The following is a 16,875-nucleotide window of genomic DNA, read 5'->3' on the forward strand; positions in this document are numbered from 1 at the left end:
CTGTTTCTCATCTCCCAGTTCAGACATTGAGTTGATTATATCAAATTAACAAAAAACCCAACAATTATAAATATAAAAACGGATTAAAATTACAATTAAAACAAGCTAAAAACAAAGGTTTGGAAGGGAGAGGCAGGCTTGTTAGTGTACGATCACCTTCAGCCAGCAGCTTTTCCTAAGGACCCCATGCCAATCGGTAAAGCCAGGTTTTAAGGCTTTTTCTAAAGGCTAAAGATTTCTGGAAAAAAACCACTGTAAATTGTGGTCAGGTGGCCACAGGATGCTATAAATGGACTGGCTGCCAAGAACCCAAAATGCAATCACAAAACTGGGGGGATGGCAGCCACTGGAACTTCAAATCCTGGTCATAAGTACCGTTTGTTTGATAAGCGGATGCTAAGCAACTAGTCATAAGTCAACCGTAGACTGAAACAAGTAATTTTGCCTGGGTCATTGGATATCAGCAAGGTTACTTGATTAATCCAATTTTTACTCTCTTTTTAAATTTCAATTTTATTTGTGTTATTATGGATGATTAGGGGACTGGAGACTAAAACATATGAAGAATGGGTATAGGAACTGGGCATGGCTAGTCTAGTAAAGAGAAGGACCAGGGAGACATGATAGCAGTGTTCCAATATTTGAGGGGCTGCCACAGAGAGGAGGGGGTCAAGCTATTTTCCAAAGCACTTGAAGGCCAGACAAGGAATAATGGATGGAAACTGACGGAGAGATTCAACCTAGAAATGAGGAGGAACTTTCTGACAGTGAGAATAATCAACCAATGGAACAGCTTGCCTTCGGAAGTTGTGGGAGCTTCATCACTTAAGACTTTCAAGAAAAGATTGGACTGCCATTTGTCAGAAATTGTGTAGGATCTCTTGCTTGAACAGGGGGTTGGACTAGATGACCTACAAGGTCCCTTCCAACTCTGTTAATCTGATCGATCAATCAATCTATCTATCTATTTATCCTGTTCCCCCAAAATAAGACATCCCCTGATAATAAGCCCAATCAGGCTTTTGAACACGTGGGAAATAAGGCCAAGTGCTTATTTCAGGATTCAAAAAAAATATAAGACAGGGTCTTATTTTCGGGGAAACATGGTGTTTTTGTTTGTTTGTTTGTTTGTTTATTTGCATCATATATAGCATTTGAGACCCAATTTTGGGAAGTGGTTAAAGGTACCGAGCAAGTTACCAGGAGACTGTGAGTGTTAATCCTGCCTTAGGCCTAAAGTGAGCCAGATGACCTTGACTAGTCGCTTCTTGAAAACCCTAAGTAGAAGGCAAGGGCAAATCACTTCCAAAAATATTGACAAGAAAATTAGATGGATTTGTCCTAGTAATCACTAGGAATTGAGACTGGTCTGAAGGAACGACGACAATAACAACAACAAAATACACTGTAAATTGCTAACTTAGATCATATAGTTCTTTTTAATTTGATACTTACAGTCTTTTATTTATGCTATTATTATATAACTACCATTATTACTTTTATTCTTTAATAAGGCAAAAGCAAACACACACTTTCAAGCCCCCTCGGTACCTGGAAGTTAAACCTGGAGGAATTCCACTGACATCCTTGTATATAAGAGGATAAAGAAATACTATGTGCACATCAGACCGCAATAGCACATTTTGGAATGCAAGTCTCCATTTAATGCCACAAGCACTGGGCAGCCCAAATACCATTCTGGGTATGGCATAAGGGTTCCTGGCCCAATGCAATTAAAAAACCATTCCTCTATCCCAAGAAAGATGCAAAATCATGGAATCAAATTGTATAAGAAGCCAGAAATGGAAAAGAGCAAGCAGACTTCAACAACCTCTTGCCATTGTGTTACATCTCTGCTCTAGTGGCTGAGAATGTGCTGAAGGCTCATGGGATTGGTCAGTACAGCTGGAGGAACCGAGACCAATAAATCCTGAATAAACATTTCCTTTGCTCATTCCCCTCCTTCAATACTAGATTTTCCTGGCTGGCTCAAATAAATGTGTGAAAGTCAAGCAGCACTATCAGTGATCTTGATACATTGGTTTCTCAGCCTACAGACATTATGACAGCTTGATAAACTAACTGATCTGCAAACCACGTCCAATCTTGCTTTGGTTGTAATGGGTGATTGACTGCAGCTGTCACTGCCCCAGTGAGAACCATTCCAGAGCTTCGAGCGCCATGGGAAAACTGACGTAGCTTCCTCAAATCTGGCTGTATGAAGTTGGGTTTTGTTTTGCTTTTTGGGGATCACTCTGCTTTAGTTGTCTGTATCCTGAGTATTGCCTAAGTAAATAAGACACACAAGGAAGGAAGGTCCAGAGCAGGGGTGAAATGCTCCCGGTTCAGACTGGATCGCCCGATCCGGTAGCGATGGAGGTGGCTGGTTCGGAGAACCGGTAGCAAAATTCCCCGCCCCCCCCTTCCCAGCTGAGCCGCACAATCATCAGAGGCTTTTTTTTTCTTTTAAAAGCATTTTTTCTACAACCTCTTCGGCCGAAAAAAATGCTTTTAAAAGTAAAAAAAAAAAGGCTCTGATGATCGCACGGCTCAGCTGGGATCGTCAGAGGCTTTTAAAAGAAAAAAACTTTTTTCTTTTAAATGCCTCTGATGATCCAAGTTGAGTTGCCTGATCGTCAGAGGCATTTAAAAGAAAAAAAGTCTCTGCCGATCAGGCAACTCAGCTGGGATCGTCAGAGCCTTTTGAAGGCATTTTTTTACAACCTCTTCGCTGAAGAGGTTGTAGAAAAAATGGTTTTAAAAGTTTTTTTTTAAAAATTGGCCATACCCACCCAGTCACATTACCCCCACCACAAAGCCACGCCCACAGAACCCGTAGTAACAAATTTTAGATTTCATCACTGGTCCAGAGCTTGTCTGGTCAAGCAATTTCAAAATACAGAATGTTCAGCTAAGACTTCGTTTTGGATCAGGATACACTAATATAAGGCGGTAGATTTGTCACAATGCTTGCCCACAGACAAAAGGGCTCAGCTGCACATTTGAAATCCAAAGCTGGTCCTAGGATCGAATGACACTTTTTTTTAAAAAAATCTCAAAGGAAAATATTGTCATGGGAGAAAACACAAAATATCCATGCTACCATTTAGCAAGGAAGAATTTAGGGAGAAAGAGATTTTACCTACTCAGCTCTTTCAAGATGGGAAGGGGGGTCATATATAATTGCATATAATGAAAAGGGGGTCACCAAAAGCCTGGTGACTAGAGTACATCATTTGCAGTCAGACACTGATTACATCCAGCTTTTCAAAGATTGACTATTCCCAAGGGAGCAGAAGAAGAGGAAAGATACAAGAGACAACAGGAGAACATTCCCAATCAGGGGTGAAATCCAGCAGGTTCTGACAGGTTCTGAAGAACTGGTAGTGGAAATTTTGAGCAGTTTGGAGAACTGGTAGAGAAAATTTTGAGTAGTTCAGAGAACCGGCAAATACCACTTCTGGCTGGCCCCAGAGTGGGGTAGGACTAGAGATTTTGCAGTATCCTTCCCCTGGAGTGGGGTGGGAATGGAGATTTTGCAGTATCCTTCTCCTGCCACATCCACTAAGCTATGCCTACCAAGCCACGCCCACAGAACCGGTAGTAAAAAGATTTGGATTTCACAACTGTTCCCAATCCTATGTAAGACAAAGCAGGCAATTGCTTTTCTTTGCAAAAGGCATGCATAATACAGTGCTTTGTTTGTACTCAACCACTGCTTATGTGACACCATCCAAATATTAGCAGAAGGAAACTAGATTCTTCAAGCAGGATGTTTTTTTTCCAAGAGGACAATCCTTTAGCACAACCAAGGTAAGATGGTCATTGGCATCATAGTGCTAGTTACGTAGCGGGACAAACAGTACCAGGCAGAAATTCCTTCAATATCTTTCTCAAAAAATATTGTATTTAAAACCTGGTAGAAACCCTGATTATCTTGCTTGTTTAACCTTTATTTGCTGTAGATATTGTTCCTCCCCAATGCTGTTTCTTAAATTAGTTCCTCCCTACTCTTCGTCTACTGTTTTTTTTAAAGACACTTTTCACCTTGTACCTTTAGATATTCTTCTTCCTGGAATAACTTCTTACAGAGTATTCTCATTTTTCCTTACTATAATTCTGAGGGTTTTTTTGTTTTTGTTTTTTGCAGCCAAAAATAGTTTTTACTATTAGTTTAACAAAGCAGCACAATGAACATTCAGTATGAGAAGACAGTATTGTGAACCTTCTTCCAATATATATAAATGTCGATTTTATCCATCAGATTGCTTGAAATTGCTGTAGCTAGTTCACCCACAATTTTTAAGACTAGTTGTGAACACAAGGTAAACCAATCTGTTTATTTTGCAAAATGTTTCCACTTACACCACCCATTGTAATTCCATCGATAAGTGCCACATAAGGTTTCTTGCAGGTGCCTGTCAAAAATTATAGAATACGTTATCCTACTTAAGATATTAGAATGGACACTTATCTAAGGAAATACATCTTTATAATGGGAATAAAATATTCAGAGGGGTAAATTAAAAAAAATCAATCCTTTTTTTCATTGTTAAGAGCATTTTTAAATATATTTTTATGTTTAAGATACTGGGTTTTCCCCCCTATTCTTAATGTTGTTTTGGGAGGAAAAACCAGCTGTTCATTTAACCTGATTACAATAGTCACCTTGTAAAACATAGCAGAGGTAAAAACAGGCCAGAACAGAAAAAAAGAAGCTGGCGATACTCAAATTAATAATTAGATTAATATGGATAGGGATAGGGATAGCACACAAGAAACGGTTATTTGTTCATTGTCAAAAGAACAACATATTAAATGTTAGATAGGTCTCAATAAGGAGGGCATTGTGTAGTCAGAGTTTTACATTTTAAATCTGGAGACACTGTTCTTAGAATAACTTAAAAATTAAGAAAAAGCAAACAAGTTAAAAAGGAAATTGATTTAAATATTCCACCTTTAATGTTTTTGTTAGCTTTACTTATATAGTATGCAATGTAAACAGGAAACGGGGACACTCCTGGGAGGAATTGCAAATAAATATTACTAAGCATATATTCAAATAATATAAATTTTGCATATAAGGCAGGGGTGAAATCCAGCAGGTTCTGACAGGTTCTGGAGAACCGGTAGCGGAAATTTTGAGTAGTCTGGAGAACCGGCAAATACCACCTCTGGCTGGTCCCAGAGTGGGGTGGGAATGGAGATTTTACAATATCCTTCCCCCAGGAGTGGGGAGGGAATGGGGATTTTGCAGTATCCTTCCCCTGCCTTGCCCACCAAGTCACGCCCACCAAGCCACGCCCACGCCCACCAAGCCACGCCCACAGAACTGGTAGTAAAAAAAAAATGATTTCACCACTGACATAAGGGGTTATAGCACTCACTCTTTATCTTTTGGGATGTGACATTAAAATGATCTAAGAAAATAACTGTCCTAATTTTAAAAACCTTTCATAGTTTCATTCTCCTCTGCTGCTGTGCTTCTTTAAATGAATAGCTTTCACTCCTAAACATGGAAAAGACTTCCCCATCAAAGATACCAAGCAGAACAGACTTTATTGGCTTACACAATAAATATCTATTATCCTAAAACAGAATTTTCATTGCAGAGGTCAAAAGACGTTATTAAGGGGATACTATAAAAAGTACACATACCAGTGGCATTATTCAACATGTATTCTTCTCTAAATAAATCTTTTGTTAATCTGTCTCCATGTTTTCCTGCTTCACTGATAGCTGAAAAAACAAAACAAGTGTCAAAGTTAATGATGACAACATTTTACATCCCAAAATATTCCTCATTTTTTCTTTCCTTCTGGCTTCCACAACTCCTTCCACAAGAATTAGCAAATTCTGTTAACTATGGTGAGCTAGGATAGAGAGTGGATCACCCAAAATCAAATGAGGCCTGAGGAAATGGCTCCCTATGAGATCCTCTCAGGTTCAAAGATAAGAAGTTCATGTCAATAGGCCATCCTGGCATTAGCACTCAATGGGCGGGTAGGACGACATTTCCTTGGATTCAAAATCAAGGACATAGCCCTGAACTTTGTAAAAAAAAATGTTCACATCCTCACCTTTTATATCGCCCCCAGCACAGAACACTTTTTCACCAGCTCCTTTTATTAATATTAAGAAAGTTTCAGGATCCTGCTCCCACTTCTGAAAGAAACAATGGGAAAGACTATGTCAGAGCATTAGATGTTTTAAATGTGCTGTCTTTTTTCTTTCAAATTATGCAACACATGTAAAAGTCACCTAGATCAGGGTTGGATTGTCCAGAAAGAATAGAAAGTCAAAGCGTTGGAACTGTTTGTAGCAGGCCTGAGGAACATTGTCTATTGTCAGCCTCACTCAAATAGACCAGCCCAGGAAATCAACTCCACAGGAAGGCTAAAACTACTGGCTATAATAACAGAATCTTACAAGAATGATTGTGATGTACCAACTCCCACTTTCTATCGTCCAGTAAAGCAGAAAGGTATCTATCTGATCCTACCAAATTTTATCTCACTTCTCAGTCTTAAAAGAAAATTTCAGTCCCTTTTGCCTGGGTAATTGTTCCTGCATATTTCCATCATGAGCATCCTGACTCTATACCCCACCCCTTGGATTCCCAACCACTGCATTTGCAGGATGAGAAATTGTAATTCAGGAATGTATGGAATTCACAATTTTCTACCCTATTATGCAGTCCTACTAATGCCTTTTTGAAAGTTGGTCAAATCTACCCATACGCCCAGATAAAAATGTGTAAGGATAAAGTTCAGGAATAGAGTGTATCAAGCTGAAACCTTATAAATACTGCAGTTCTACTTATTGAATGATGGTCAAGGAGAGGCAAGGCTACCCTTTTCTGTTGCTGTTCCCACCCTTTAGAACACCACCCCATTTAAGATTAGATTGGGACTGACCCCATACAACTTTTGGAAAGCCCTTAAGACTTCTTCTGTTCTTCTGGGCATGGGGATCAGGAGATGAGTTGTGCCCCTGATTTAATTACTGTTGGATGATTTGTTCTTAGTTGCAATTTTTCCTTTTCTTTGATTCCCTTATTTTATGATATATGTTTCTTATTTCTGTTATTTATTTTGTTGTTTGGAAGTGTGTTACTCACCAATAGCATTTTGCAAGATGAGCAACCATATCAAATCAAGTAACACAGAGGATTGAAAGAAGTTTTTTCCTTATTAGAATATCCATGAAAGAGGCTGGGAATATTAGCACATTAGACCCCCATCTCTCTTCATCCTCTTTCCACTATACAAGCCAGCATGCAAGAGGTACACACCATCATGATAGTTACATCCCTTCTTCAAAAAAAAAAAAAAGCTGGTAAGAAAGAGAACCCACTATGAAGGCCCAAACAGAGCTTTGCTCTGAACAGAGCATCTACACAAACAAAGAGAAATTCATAGTTTCCATTTCTCCCCATCTCATGGACTCCTCATTTTTTCTGAAGAGAGCAGAGTAGGATACCAAAGGAGGAACATGAAGATGCTCTTGCAGTCAATGTATTTTATCACAAGGCTTATGACATCCCTACTATATTCTCAAGCCATGCCATGAATGTCCCACTGAAGACCTGTGTCACAAACAGAACCTTCAACTCTCTTCGAAGCAATGCTTCTCAACAGAATCTATTTATACTTTTAGTGGCAAAATGTACTGAGAAATCAATGTCAACGTGACTAGAAGTGCCATCTTTATTTAGCTAGTCTCATATGTCTTCCGTCAACCCATTCATCAATTGATTTATAGATAGACCTCAACTTACAACAATTCATTTAGTGACCATTCAAAGTTACAATGACACTGAAAAAAGTGACTTATGACTGTTTTTCACACTGCTATCCTTTGTAACATCCCCATGATCATGTGATCAAAATTCAGATGATTGGCAACTGACTCATACTTATGATTGTTGCTGTGTCCCAAGGTCATGTTGCGACCATCTGACAAGCAAAGTCAATGGGGAAGCCAGATTCACTTAACAACCGTGTTACTAGCTTATCAACTGCAGTGATTCACTTAACCACTATGGCACGAAAGATTGTAAATTGGGGCAAAACTCATTTAACAAATGTCTCACTTAACAACATAAATTTTGGGCTCAATTGTGGCCGTAAGTCGAGGACTACCTGTATTTAAAACATTTTAGTACTGTGATAACCTTGGCCACCAACCTTTAACTGGGGATAGATCTGTCGAATCATGGAAAGAGTAAGTGCATTCAGAGCTTTTGGTCTGTTCATGGTAATAATGCCAGCACACCCTCTTTTTTCCAACAGAACCTCAGCTGAAGGATCCTTAGTCATACTCTGTATGGAATGACAAAGATTTTAATTAAGCTGATGCTCCAATGACAGATTGGTTGGCAATTCTGCAGAAGATCTTAAAAACATAATTAGTACATACTAAAAATGGCTATTTTTAAGACAAGTACTTTGAGCAGAAATCTACAAAAGTAGCCAATACTGACTATAAGAACATCCACCAATTTTGAACCGAATACTCCAGACATACAACTCTTTCTTACATTCCTTAAAACACTTTTGGGTTAACCCTTGTTCTTAATTCTCTCATTCTTACACTGTCAAATATACCCAACCTATTACAGAATTGAATTTTATCTAAGAAGTTCCACAGTTAGTAAGTTTATAAGCCAAGGTGAAATCACTAGGAACCTGTTTTATAGAACTGTTCATTATGCTTTATGCATTTGGCTTGAATAAGATTAAATTGTTACTTTTATATTTTAAAGAAAGCCATATTATTTAACTATCTGATGTTCTTCAGATTTTACCCTTATCCCGTCTTGAAACAAAAGATTATCAGATGATAGTTTTGTCAGAAACTTTCTTCATTTTCAAAAGTATTTTTCCTTTTGCCTTGAGAGATAGCTATTTAAAAAACACAAATCAACAAACTCTCATTGGGACTGAGGAATTAGTCTGTGCATTCTGGCTATTGTGTTTTAAACAAATATTTATTCACCCAACTTCCATACTTACTAAGTGTCGTAGTGTGATTTGCAACCTGTTGAATGGCTTCAATCTGAAACAAGAAACTCAAGGTCAGACATTTTTCTGCCACAGCAAATGTAAATACATAAAGCAAACTATGTATTTTTGTTAGACTTGTTTTTAGACATGTCTTTCATTCCACTGCATATTTCTCAAAATGATACATCCATTTAATGTACTTACAATTTTTTTCAATATACAGTACAAAGATTATTTCCCTCTATTGCTCTAATACAAACAATACATAACTTCAAGAATACTGGCCAGACATATGGAACTTTACATGACTTTGGTACATTTTTCTCATAATGCTCTTTCTTCCACTGTTTCCTCCAAAACACTCTAGGATCTGGGACTGAATAGACGGACATAAAACATGTGGGAAATATATTTGTACTAATTAATAAAGTCCATCCTTTGTTTTTAATTTTAGATTTCTTTTATCCTGTCTTTATTATTTTTATTATTTTATATCAGGGGTAAGCTGTTTGGAAATTAGGGTAGAGAATCGGGCTTTGCATATACATATGCAAATGATATTTTTGATTGTTTATTTTGTAGCAGAAAATTAACTATCACTGCCCTTGGATGCAGGGCAAGCTCCAAATCACTGCTTAATCCTGCAGCGCAAATTCGGTTGATAAATCAAAATGTTTGCCCTTAGAGTTCAAGCTTGCTTATAACTAGGAATACCGATTCAGGCTTTTATTATCATGTGCAGTGCAGTGCAGTGCCTGAGAAGATTTTCACTGTTTTGGTGCTGATCAATCAGGATGACAGCGAAGTATTTTTTGCTCGCTTGCAGCGAGTTGCCTATCTATGAGAGAGGGAGCAGCAGCAGCAGCTGTAGTCTACGCTGGGACGCCCAGCTGCCACCATCTCTCCGGGGTTTCATGTGTTGAGATACACGCAACATGCGAACTGGTCTTATTCAAAACGAAAAAGAGTTCCACTATCAGAACTCCGAACTCGGTGGGACTTTTCAGTCAATCCCCGGGGACAGCGGGACCGCTCAGAGCAAGCGGTGGAGAGGAGGGCTGCGCTGGGCACTCTTTCAATCCCCCTGCTCCATCCTACTCAGGTGGTCGAAAGTGAAGGCAGCCTTCTGAAGGTCGTCGGAATCTACCTGGGAAGACAGTTCCGCATCACAGGGGTCACCAGCAACCACATCACGCCAGCGTCTGCTCACGCCCCCTCCCCGCCCTCGCAAGGAGCCGCCGAGAAGGCGCACCCTGATGACATCATTCAAGCGCGCTGAAAGCGGAGCGCCCGCTGCCGCCTAGCACGTGTACGGAGGCTACTAGAAGCGAAGCGAATAGTGGGGAATGATTTCGTAGTCTGGGTCAGACATACCTGGATTTGGATTAATTCTCCTGGCGCAGAATTAATTAATTAATTCTGCGCCAGGAGAATTATTAATTGTTATTAATTAATTTAAACACTTTAATTGTTATTAATTTGTTACTTGTTAATTTAACAATTAATTACTAAATTAACAATTAATAAAGAAGGAATTAATTCTGCTGGCGCAGAAGTCTCTCACTAAGGATAACTTTGTCATGCACTCCACGTTTCACGTTAAGAATGGAGGTCAAGAGGCACCCAACGATTATATTATGGCCCTAATTTAATTATATAATATAAATAATAATAAATATTAAAACAATCATGGCCATACGGCGGTGACAGCTCTGAGTTTACAACAAAACATATCCCTCCCCTGTTAGTTACTCATCGGTGTTTTTAGCGGTTCAAATAATGCATTTCAGGAATGGACATTTCTTCAACTCCTAGCCATCACTCTCAGTTTTAAGAGAAAAGCAAAGCCAAGGGTAAACCACTTCCTAAAAACTTTACCCCACCCCCACCCCTACCCCCCAAAAACCCAGCCCCTGTAGAAACTGATACGTAAGCAATTTCCAAGGGTCAATACTGACTCAAAGAGACTAAAAAGAAATTTATTTGGCGGAGGAAATAAAGGGCAGCTGGTAGGGTCAGGTCACCGATATATCCGATAGAAATCTGGATCTTGCCCATATTCCCCAGTGTTGCTTTTCCTGATCTGGAGAGACCCGTGCTATAAAGTTCTTTGCGCCCAAAAGGGGGAGTTCCTAAAACCTCAGATGGGGAGCGTTGCTTTGCTCTCGATTTTTGTGAATGAAATTACTTGGAAATACTTTTCAGAGTTCCCTTTCAAAAAGCGCTGGATTGCCGTATACGGCGACTCCTGGTGGTAATTGAAGCAACTGCACTAACCCGAATTCTTTTCTCTCCGTCCCGCTGCAAACGCCACTTTTTTCAGCTACCAAGGTTCGTGCGCTTGGCCGCTGATGTTCCCGTCGTGTGACAATTGCCAATTTTAATACGGTATGTAATAAAAAATAATCTAGAGTTGAATCATGTCTGTTGTAGTTGCTAGTCACTCCACTTTCAGTGCCTTGAAGACAAAACAACAACAACAACAACAAAAACACAGATTTTTTTACTGTCTTTTCCAGGGAAAGCTGTTGTTTTCTACTCCCTACAATTATGCAACTGACAAAGCTAGCCTGTCTGTGGCGATTCAGATGTTGGAAATAGGAGTGTGGAAATTCAGGTTTACCCTCAGCTATGGATGGATATTTTTAAAAAAAGCAAAACTCTGAGCAACAAATCTGATCATGAATTGAATATGTTTGTATTGTTGTACTTAATGTAAAAATAAGGATAATACAATTTTAATAACCAGGTGAGAAGAATGAAAACAATTGTATATTACCTGTTTTAATTTTCAGTTATCTGATAATGCTGAAGTTGAGATATAGTTTCTTACAATTGGTCTGAGTAATGTTTAATTAAAGATAACAAAGAAGACTGTAATATGAAGATTTGATAATGAGTGATAGTATGAAACTGTTATCCATGAACATATATAAAGAAAATCAGGAATAGTGCATTAGGATTTTTTGTGTATGTACTTTGTGACATGCTGTCAAAAGTGATTAGAATTTTTTTTTTAAGTTTGGGAGGCAGCATCAAATAATATTAAAAGAAATCTAAAATGTTATTCATAATAATTAAATTAAAAGTATTGTATGCACTTTTGTCTTCATCAAAAACAACCATATTCATCAATATTTTACTTGGATTAGAAGCTATGTTAAAAAACTCAAAATTTAAAAATTCAATTCAAAATTACTGTTCTCATGGTTGATGAACCGGGAAGACCATTATGACATAAGACTGTCCATTGTGACATCATATCCCTACTAACTGGTTCTCATGTCAAGTAGGTACAGTAATAGTGTTCACAGGAAAAAGAACACAATTCCTTATCTCCTATTTCAATGGTTTTTACCCACAGCTCTGTTGAATGAGTGTGTAAGACAAAGAATCAGTAATATATAAGAAGAAAATAAAACAGTTAAACATGTAAGTAAGATTTCTCATTATCTAAGATGGTCTGATGAACTTATTACAAATCAATTTTAATTATTCTTCACCTTCAACTACCGTATATGTACCAGAACTGAGCTCATACAAAAACTCATTCCATTTTCCTTCATACAACAATATTTCTCTTTATTTTTCTAACACACACATATAGTTAACACTGGGATGGGGAAAATTGAGTATTCTCTGTATTTGTTATAACTGCTTTTCTCTATGACCATTTGATTGATGTACAACAAGCCTGTTCTCTTAAAAATATGGTGGGACCATCTTAAAGCAATCCTTCTGCTAACAATAATGATGCAATATTTATTGTTCATATGGATGTACATATGGGGATTTCTTACCATTTTTTCCTACTAGGTTTTTGGCAAAACAATACTAGTGTTATGAGATACTATGGGAAGTAGCTTTATTTTTCACTATAACATCAAATAAAATATTCTAAGCAATCTGAATACCTTAATCTAACATTCTTTGAAATGTACCCTTGGGCCAAGGTATCTTGCAGGACTGGATTGGAAAGCTAGGTTTAATTGCTACAAAAAGTAGCAATTATGATATTTCACTAGTGACCTAATTTAGGGAATCTGAATCCAATCTAGTTCTAGTAAATAGGGTGGTCATGTTGTTAGTATCTGTCACATTCTTGTTGTCATATAACACTACAAGAAGTTCCATTTGATGTCAAGCTCAAGACTGTAATATGGGTAAGGGAAAAATAATTGGAAAATCACATATACACTCTCCCTCATATTTTTTAATGTTTTTAAAAAAAATATTTTTATTGTTTTTAATGTTTTTTAAATTATTATTTAAAAATAATCATTATAAATTATAAATATTTACTTACCAATAAATATGAAGTTGATGTATGGTCATATAAGATTTTCTTACTGTATTTAATCTCCAAAACAATACAAGAATGAAATTATTGTCTTAGTCTTCAATCTGAGGGGGAATCTCACTGTGTTATGTCTGCTTTAAGGGTCAAGGAATAATAAAGACATTGATTATAGCCATATTAAGGAATTTTTCCCCTGGCGATCATTAATAATGAAGTCCACCAACTCCCTCCCTTTTGAAGCCCAAATTGTATTTCTTTGATACCAGAAGTTGCAATATCAAACCTCCCAAGATGGAGATGGAAATTCCATATTTATGCAAATCAGAATAACATGTAATCCACAAGGGCAGAGGTGGTAAACTAATGAAGGTGGGACTAAGAGACAGATTTTTTAAGAATACAAGAGAGTGTGGATTAGAATAATGATTTTTGACTGGTGTTTCTTTTGTTTCCCTTACTTCCCCATAGCTCATCTCCAAATAGCTTCATTTCCAAATATCCCTTCTCCTTGTTATCAACATTCCTTTGCCTTCTAAGCATTTTAGGGCATTTTTATTGATTCTCTAATGGATCTGGGGAGCAGGTGTATAACCATTTAGCCTACCTAGCATCATTTGTCATTTTCAGCTTATCAGTTCCTAAAATAAAAAATATAAAAAAAAACCCAGACAAGACAGACAGAAATATTAGTGATTGGCTTCTCATATGAGATTCAATATTTGCAAATTAGATTTTCCCCCCCAATGAATTAGAATCTGTGAATGTTGTGCAACGCTAGACTTTAGTGCTTTCTACTTTTATTTATATATTTCATGTAACTGATTCAATTTGGCAATCGAAGATAAATAACCTCTAGCTGAATTTGGTTGATTTCTAAAGGTATGAAAGGCTGCCTCCACCATTATTACTTAGATCAGGGATGTCAAACTCAAGGTCCGGGGGACGGATCTGGCCCACGGGGTGCTTAGATCTGGCCCGGGGGGCCACCCTGGAAACAGCAAAGGCCCATGGTGCCTCTTCCAGTGAAAACGGAGCTCACCAGCCCGTTTTCGCTGGTAGAGTGCTTGGGCCACCACAGGTGCCCCTGATATGAGTGACGTTGAACTGGCCACGCCTACCCTGGCCACACCCACTCCTGCCCCCTGAGGTCAAACACAACCCTGATGCAGTCAAAATGAGTTTGACACCCCTGACTTAGATGAAGGAATCTCCTAAAGACTCCAGATCTAAACTGCAGGCTTAACCTGAAAGCATCTTTAACCTCTCTTATTTGCCCAATAACTACACTATTGTCTCTACTTTCCTTACACCTGTAAATCCAGAAACAACTATTTTTATGTGGCAGCCGCTATAATGTATGTCAATTTAAAGATGTAGAAATATGCCCATACATTTCTCCTTCTCTCTTCAAGAGTCAACTTGAGTTGTGGCCTTTTGGCCAATTTCTGCCTATAACTTGCCTTGTAAAATCATAACCTATCTTTCATTATATCATTAACAGGGCTAATGTCAATATGAAAGCACTATCCACCTAGATTTTTCACTTGTAACCAGTTGTGCTTGCTGAGACATACCATCTGTTTTTAGTTCTCTTCCAAAGAATATTTTATATTGTAACAGCTGCTCTGAACATCCTACCAGTCACAGAAAAGGAAAAATAGCCACCCTTGCATCGTGGATTCTACTAGTTCCTTCCCATTAGTTTAGTTTATGCAGATCCTGCACATGTATATTTTGAACAAAGACGATCAAAAATAATGCAAACCAATTGGCCAACAGAACCATCTGTACTTCCTCTTTTATAGCCTGTATGTATTGTCACCAATTATTGAAAAGGGTGTGGAAAAAAGTATACGGAACAAGGTAACTCTTTTCACAGCAAAACTCAAAACGTATTTATTCAGTTTCAAATTATACCTAAGATTACAGTATTTCATGTTTACTCTGAAGTCCCACTTTATTTATCTGTCAAGTTTATATGTCCGCCAATCTCACATAAAGTGACCCGGGGCAGGGGAAAATAGAATGAAATATTCCATGATAGGATGTTCAGTGGTGGATTTCAAATTTTTTTACTACCGGTTCTGTGGGTATGGCTTGGTGGGCATGGCATGTCTTGGTAGGTGTGGCTTGGTGGGCATGGCAGGGGAAGGATACTGTAAAATCCCCATTCCCTCCCCACTCCAGGGGAAGGATACTGTAAAATCCCCATTCCCTCCCCAATCCAGGGGAAGGTTACTGCAAAATCCCCATTTCCTCCAGATCAGCTGGGACTTGGGAAGCAGAGAATAGGTGGGGACAGGGCCAGTCAGAATTTTTACTACCGGTTCTCCAAACTACTCAAAATTTCTGCTACCAGTTCTCCAGAACTGGTCAGAATCTGCTGAAACCCATCTCTGGGTGTCAGTTCTGAGCTGCAAGAATCTGGACGGCCACTGGATATTAGCAAAGAGCTAAAGAGGACCCTCTGCTGCCATCTAATAGTAATCCAGATTTTTGCAGATTAGATCTGGTAACTCTATTCAACAAAGCATTTTCCGGAGTACCTTTATGTAAATTGCTACCTAAGTCAGTAATAAGAGATGAAAAAGAAGAGCCCTAGATAAACCTTTGCAAAGTTCATATAGGTGAGCAATATTTCCTCTAGTTAAAAAGAGAACACAGTCCTATGTAGGTTGATTCAAAAGCAAGTCCCAGAGAGTTTAATACAATAAATTCTGACCCAATTAAATGCAGCCATAAAATTAAGTCTTAACAATTCCTTAGCAGTTGTTAGGGTGACATACAATATCAGTACAATGGCTATGTTCACAAACATCCTTAACAAAGTCAAAGACTTAGCAACTGAATTCACATCACATGCTATCTTGACTATTGTGAACCTTGGTTAATTTTTGATGTCTTAGCAAATTGTGTCATACCCATCCTATTTAGTTGCTTTATGGTTCACTAACTTAACTGTCAGGCCTGGAAGCCATTTTGGGCATTGGATCTTCCAGCCTGCCACATTTAGTGCTGTGGGAAACTGGGAGGGGGAATTGTATGGAGCTGGGAAGATATATAGTCAAAATAACACTCCTTTCTCCAAGAGTCAAGGCCATTCTGCCCTGCACCTGGAGGGGTGTGACTGGGAAGTATCTCCAGTTGGGACGGTGCATTGATTGGACCATGTGATGGACATGCAGGTAATGGGGCAGGGACTTGGACTTTCTTTGGGTGGGGAAAACCTGGAAGCCTTCAGATTTGGGCTTTCCCAGATGTGCCAATATGACATCTCTAATAAAATGGAACTTTGAGGAATGCTTAGCCTCGGAATCTTATTTAGTTGGGGGTGTTACTTGGAACCCTAACATTAACTTTGTTAACTTTGAAAGAGCAAAAAACTGTATGAGTGTTTCCGTAAGTATGTGTTTCCAATTTCAGCAATTGCATATATTCAGTGATTAGCAAATTATATGCATTGTTTATGTAAATGCATTGACATAATTCCTAGCACAAACTGTATAAAGGAGTTGATTCTTTAATGCTGTCTTCTTTAAAGCCTGTGAATAGACAATGAGTAGGATG

At 38.3% G+C, this 16,875-nt stretch overlaps 1 protein-coding gene and 1 long non-coding RNA gene across 2 annotated transcripts in view; one reads left to right on the forward strand and one right to left on the reverse strand.

The window, feature by feature from the left end:
- The window catches only part of HIBCH (3-hydroxyisobutyryl-CoA hydrolase), a 46,829-nt gene extending 36,553 nt beyond the window's left edge, over positions 1 to 10,276 (reverse strand). The window contains exons 1-6 of the mRNA XM_034429452.3: positions 10,156 to 10,276; positions 9,018 to 9,060; positions 8,190 to 8,324; positions 6,081 to 6,165; positions 5,659 to 5,739; positions 4,366 to 4,418 (exon numbers count right to left, since the gene is read on the reverse strand). Of these exons, the coding sequence (XP_034285343.2) occupies positions 4,366 to 4,418; positions 5,659 to 5,739; positions 6,081 to 6,165; positions 8,190 to 8,324; positions 9,018 to 9,060; positions 10,156 to 10,199 (441 nt within the window). The 5' untranslated portion in view covers positions 10,200 to 10,276. The remainder of the gene's footprint in view (positions 1 to 4,365; positions 4,419 to 5,658; positions 5,740 to 6,080; positions 6,166 to 8,189; positions 8,325 to 9,017; positions 9,061 to 10,155) is intronic.
- Positions 10,277 to 11,314: 1,038 nt separating this feature from the next.
- On the forward strand, positions 11,315 to 12,504 carry LOC148116609 (uncharacterized). The gene is made up of 3 exons (XR_015731180.1): positions 11,315 to 11,396; positions 11,528 to 11,757; positions 12,373 to 12,504. It is a non-coding gene; the product is annotated as an uncharacterized LOC148116609 (long non-coding RNA).
- Positions 12,505 to 16,875: the final 4,371 nt, after the last annotated feature.

This window comes from Pantherophis guttatus, chromosome 1 (assembly GCF_059756535.1).
Source record: "Pantherophis guttatus breed Tessera chromosome 1, ASM5975653v1, whole genome shotgun sequence".
Lineage (NCBI taxonomy): Eukaryota > Metazoa > Chordata > Lepidosauria > Squamata > Colubridae > Pantherophis > Pantherophis guttatus.